This window comes from Ziziphus jujuba, chromosome 8 (assembly GCF_031755915.1).
Source record: "Ziziphus jujuba cultivar Dongzao chromosome 8, ASM3175591v1".
NCBI lineage: Eukaryota > Viridiplantae > Streptophyta > Magnoliopsida > Rosales > Rhamnaceae > Ziziphus > Ziziphus jujuba.
The window spans coordinates 3,430,904-3,437,057 of NC_083386.1; the positions used below are offsets into that span (position 1 = coordinate 3,430,904).

Below are 6,154 nucleotides of genomic sequence, written 5' to 3' on the forward strand. Positions count from 1 at the left end.
ATTTATTTATATTTATATATTGAGGTATTATTAGTAATGCATGTGTTCTTTGTCCACGTTTTAAGGTGAGGTTCCATTGGATATTCTCTAGAGATTGTCCGGTGGCACTTCACTAGGCGGGACCACCCAGGAGATGCTGGGAAGATTCCCGGGGTGGGTCCTATCAAAGTTAAGACCCTGGTCCAAGCGCAAGTTAAGAAACTCCAAGCCCAATCCAAAGAATGGATATATCTTCAGATGATGAATCACTGCCAAGAAAGGTACACTCACTTGTAGATATCTGTGAATCTACTAATATGGCATTTTTGTCATGTGAGCCTCAAAATTTTGAAGAAGCAATAAATGAAGATATTTAGATTAAAGCAATGGATGAAGAAATTGCAACAAGTGAAAAAAAATGATACATGGAAACTAGTGGATCTACCTGAAGGCAAAGATGTTATTGGACTCAAATGGATCTACAAACCCAAGTACAAAGAAGATGGAACAATTCTAAAGTACAAAGTACGGCTAGTAGCCAAAGGTTATTCGCAACAGCCAGAAATCAACTTCAACAAGACATTCGCACCAGTTGCTCGAATGGAAATTGTTAGAACAGTCCTCGCATTAGCTACTCAAATGGAGGCACCCTTTATCAACTGGATGTCAAATCTGCCTTCCTTAATGGAGAACTCAAATAGGAAGTATATGTGGAACAACCTTTGGGCTACACCATCAAAGAAAAAGAAAACAAAGTCTTACAATTAAAGAAGGCACTATATGGACTAAAGTAAGCACCACGAGCTTGGAACAGCAAAACGGATTCATACTTCAAATAAAATGGATTTTAATGGAGTCCAAGTGAGCCTTCCTTATATGTCAAAAAGGAAAGTGTGCAAGATATTCTCATTGTCTGCTTATATGTTGATGATTTGATTTATACTGGTGCTAATCAAAAACTGGTAGAAGAATTCAAAAGTGCAATGATGAAAGAATATGAGATTACAGATCTTGGCTTGATGAAATATTTTCTTGGCATCCAAGTTCAATAAGCAAAAGGAGAAATATTTATTTCTCAAGAAAAATATTTAAATGATCTTCTCAAATAGTTTCATATGGACAAATGTAAACCAGTATCTACGCCAATGGCGTTAAATGAAAAGTTACGTAAGAATGATGGCACAGAGAAAGTTGATGCAAAAAATTATAGAAGTTTAGTCGGATGCCTCATTTGTCTAACAAATACCAAGCCAGATATTGTTTTTGCTGTTAGTTATGTTTCCAGATTCATGCACGAGCCTAGTAACAAACACTACACTGTAGCAAAGAGAATTCTTCTTTATCTACAAGGTACCAGAAAGCTTGGAATTAACTATGCCAAAGAAGCAGATAACAAGCTCATTAGATATAAAGACAGTGACTGGGCAGGCTCTATAGATGACCACGAAAGCACCTTAGGATATTTATTATGCTTGGGTACAAAACCAATTTCTCAGTCATCAAAGAAGTAAAGGACCGTGGTATTATCTTCTGCAGAAGCAGAATATATATCTGCTACAGATGCAGCAAAGTGAAGCAGTATAGCTCAGAAGAATTTTATCAGACATGCAACATCAAGAAACTGCTCCAACAATCATCAGGTGTGATAATATATCAGCAATAGCAATGACAAAAAATCCAATGTTCCATAGCAGAACAAAGTACATAGAAATTCAACATCACTTCGTTAGATATTTGGTTGAAGAAGAAGAAATTAAACTTGAATTTCTCAACACATCTAAGCAACTAGCAAACATTTTTACAAAGCTGATAACAACGGAGAAGCTAGAAGACTTCAACAGCTTTGCCAAAATTACAAACTAAACAGGGGTGTTAAAAAGTAAAATAATAATTTGTAATTTCATGGCAAAGTGTTTGTAAGAGGATGAGAGGATGACTTAAGCAAGGAAGCATCATTGGCCTTATCCATTAAGCCACTTTTGTTGACAGAGTAGAAGCTATCATGATAGAAGACAAATTCAATTTAAACTCTACCACTTTAGGAGAAGACAAGTTCAATTTGAACTCTACCTTAGAAGAATTCAATTGCAAGTTGAACTCCACCAAAGGAGAATTCAATTTCAATTGGAATTCCACCGCCTTTTCTCTTCTATATATATGCATTTAGGCTTGTTGTAAAATTTGATCCCATTTTGTAAAAAGAGAGAGCCTTAATTCTCTTCCTCTCAATTGTATTGTCTTGGGTTCACTCTTTCTTTAACCTCCTTTATTTTATCAAAGTCTCCAATTTTAAATACGTTCTGCATATTATCCAACAGCCTCTGTAGATGACAACGATACAATCTTTTGCTTCTTTGTTGACCCAGATGTGACTTTTGTTCCCAAACAAAACACATAGCCACAAGTGCTTTTTCTATCAACAATAGAACCTGCCCAATCACCATTTGTGTAACCTTTCAGTTTACTTTGTTCTTCTTTCTTGTATAAGATGCCAAAATTCTTTGTTCATTTTATATATCTTAGAATCCTTTTAGCTGCTGCAAAATGCTCCTTGCTTGGGCTGTCCATGAATCTGGAAACAACACTGACAGAGAAAACAATATTTGGCCTTGTTTTTGTCCAATAAATAAGTAATCCAACAAGGCTCCTATAAATTGATTCATCAAATTTTATTTTTCCATCATATCTAGATATATTTTCACTTGGGCTCATGGGAGTTTGTGCAACATTGCATTTAGGCAAATTAAACCTTTTCAACAAATCATCTGTATATTTCTCCTGGGACAAAAAATTTCTTCCTGGCTGTTCCTTTACTTGAACGCCCAAATTATACCTCATAAGATCAAGATCAATCATCTCAAATTCCTTCATCATAGCTTTTTTGAAATCTTGAATCATTTGATTACTGGTTCCCATATGAATTAAATCATCAACATAAAGGCATACAATGAGAAAATTATGTGTACCTTGCATTTTCACATAAAGTGATGGCTCATTTGGACTTTTCGAAAACCATGTTGCTGAAAATATTGATCAATTCTACTATTCCATACATGAGGTGCTTGCTTCAGTCCCCATATAAAGCCTTCTAAATATGGTAAACCTTGTTTTCTTTTCCCTTGACAACATAACTAAGTGGCTGTTCAACATGCAATTTTTCTTCAATTTGTCCATTCTAAAATGCATATTTGACATCTAGTTGGAAAACTTGAAGTTCCATCTGTGCAGCAAATGCTAAAACAATCCTTATGGTTTTCATTCTTACTACAGGTGCAGAAGTTTCGGAGGCTGTTGCGAGCACCCTTTGGCCACAAGCCTTGCCTTATGTTTTTGAATTGAACCATCCTTATTGAATTTTGTTTTATCCATTCTTCATCCATTGCTTTTTTCCAAGCTTGATCTTTCATAAGCTTCTTCATACTTCTGTGCCTCATGGGAAATGTAAGCAACATCACAATTTTGATAAATTTTTCTATTGAGTGTACCTTCCTTGGTGGTGTTGATGAATGTGTGCCCGGATTGATGTTTTGCTGCTGTCTTAGACTTGCCAGTGGAGTGTCTTCTTGCTGTCTTGGACTTTCTGGTGGAGTGCTAAATGTATTTTCCTCAATCCTTGTTGATGTTCCAGATGCTTTAAATAAGGGGTTTTTGGTAGCTCCTCATGGTTCTGTTTTCAAGCTCCGTTTTCATAAAAAATGACATCTTTTGAGATTACTAGTTCCCTTGAATTAGGATTATATAAATGATATCCCTTGGACTCTTCAGTGTACCCAATGACGATGCATTTCTCACCTTTCTCATCAATTTTTTTCCTATTATGTAAAGGTATATAGTAGTAACAAACACAACCAAAAACTTTTCAATGGTCAACTAGTGGCTTTCTCTTGAACCAAGCCTCATATGGAGTCATATTTTGTATAGCTTTTGTAGGAGACCTGTTTAGAATATAAACTGCTAAATTGACAGCTTCTGCCCAAAACTCATTGGGCAAATTTTTTACCATTAAGCATACACTACGGGAAACTTGCTAACTAGCGACGCAATTAAATGAACTAAATGAAATAATCAAAGATGCATTCTACCACGTCGCCTAACGTCTTGTCGCTAAAAACATTCTACCAATGGCGACGTATAAATCAAAGTCGCCTAATTATGACGAAACAGCGACCATATAAAATCACATGTAAAGACACTCGCGACTCTAAAAATAGTGGAATCCATGACTCTAAACACTTACGTCGCTAATTTCTAGCATTTGTAGCGACACGTACATACTGCATCACTGTTTTACCGAAATTAATGGGTCGCTAATATGGAAGAAACAGCGACTCTACATTTATGAGTCGCTAATTGTTACCATTTTTCGCGACTTATTATATTTCGTCATTTTTTATGTAAACTATGCGTCACTAATATGGAAGAAACAGCGACCCTATATTTATGAGTCGCTAATTGTATGACTTTTTAGCGACTTATTATACTTCGTTGCTGTTTTATGTAAAGTTATGCATCGCTAAGTTGTAGAATTTTTAGCGACTTGCATAGTTGTACGTCGCCTTTTACTTAAAACTACAAGTCACTAATTTCATATATGTTTAACCTTTAGTGACTTTTTTTTGCTTCGCTATATATTTAAATACACTAAAACTGTCATGCAAGTCTAGAGCATCGCTAAAGGTTGAAAATGGCGACCAGGTTGTTATTGTGTGTCGCTAAAGGTCGAAGTTGTTTTTATGCATCGTCAAAATTGGAAAATGGCGACAATGTTGTTATTATGCGTTGTTAAATCTCTGAACTGGCGACCTTGATGCTATTATGCATCGCTAATGATCCTTTTAGTGTCAACCTTCTTCTTGTACATCGTCGTTTCCTTTTTCTAATTTGCTTTTTGTAATTTTGTTACAATTTATTAAAAAATAATAAACAGAAAAAAAATTAAAATTAGCTTCATTCAAAGTAATTAGAATACAAAAATTGAAACTAAACATTTGCATAACAAAATAACTATCAAATAAATTAAATAGTATCTCATGAAATATTTTTACAATTCCTTATACTATTGTATATGCAAAAGCAAAAGCACTATTAACTAAATCTCCATGAATTGCATATTCATTGAGATGGAAGTTGCCATCACCTTGTTGACGATATCACACACCCTCATACTGCATATGAAAAAATAATAAATTTATAAACACTTATGCAAAATAAATATATATTAAGTATGAAAAAGTAATAAATTAGTAGATGAAAATTTAAAGACTATTATCGTTGTTCTTATGAAAGCGAATAACAAAATTAATTAAATGAATAATAATAAATGTCATAAATATTGCTTAAAACATATAAATAAGTCTACGTACCAATTTATTTAGAAGGTATTTGTTATCCATAGCCCCTCACAGTCATTACGAATGTAGCCACTCTCGCATTCATCCTCATTATCATTTTCATCAACACTTGGCAACTGTATGACAAATGGATTGTGAGCCATCGTAGTATCGCCAAGAACATCTTCTTCAACCAATTCTTCTTCAACAAAAGTACGATGTTGTGGTGGAGTTAAAAGAACTAACCATCTCGAATCAAGTTGATCTTCAACATAAAATACTTGTTGAACTTGTGAAGCCATAATAAATGGGTCAGATTTATATCCAATTTTATTTAAGTTAACACATGTAAATCCCATCTCATCAAATTTCACACCGCTGCTGTCAACCCAATCACACTTGAACATAGGAACTCGAAACACAGTGTAATTAACATTCCAAATTTCTCTTATGACCCCGTAGTATGCCATCTCAACAAAAATTGGGTTATTATCCTTAGCACTAGCAAAATGCTCATTTTTGGCAATTACTTTGACACCACTATTCTGGGTGACCCGCTTAATATCCCTATCTAAAGTGTTGAATTGAACCCCTATAATCTCATATCCTTCATGTTTCGTTACTATCCATTGTGGACCATGGGCTATCCATCTCAATATTTCAAAAACTGTGTAATTTGGTTGACTTCGCTCCTGTTCAATCTAGTCAATTGACAAAAATATGAAAATTATTTATTCACTAAAGCTAAAGCTAAAACAATGATACGATATTAAATATTTAACTTCTCCATACCTTATCACATAACCAGTAAATAAATGTACGTTTGTGTTCATCTTGAAACCATT

General features: G+C 34.4%; 1 protein-coding gene and 1 long non-coding RNA gene across 2 annotated transcripts; both read left to right on the forward strand.

Moving 5' to 3' along the window:
* The first annotated feature begins 342 nt into the window (after positions 1-342).
* Positions 343-747, forward strand: LOC132804990 (uncharacterized mitochondrial protein AtMg00820-like). Its single transcript, XM_060819576.1, has one exon. It carries the CDS (start codon positions 343-345, stop codon positions 745-747), a length of 405 nt encoding a protein of 134 aa, XP_060675559.1.
* Positions 748-2,168: 1,421 nt separating this feature from the next.
* Positions 2,169-3,868, forward strand: LOC112489597 (uncharacterized). The gene is made up of 2 exons (XR_003053879.3): positions 2,169-3,076; positions 3,250-3,868. It is a non-coding gene; the product is annotated as an uncharacterized LOC112489597 (long non-coding RNA).
* The last annotated feature ends 2,286 nt before the right edge of the window (positions 3,869-6,154 follow it).

Coding starts and splice junctions, on each gene's coding strand:
- LOC132804990 (XM_060819576.1), top strand. CDS start 343: ATGAAGATATTTAGATTAAAGCAATGGATGAAGAAATTGCAACAAGTG.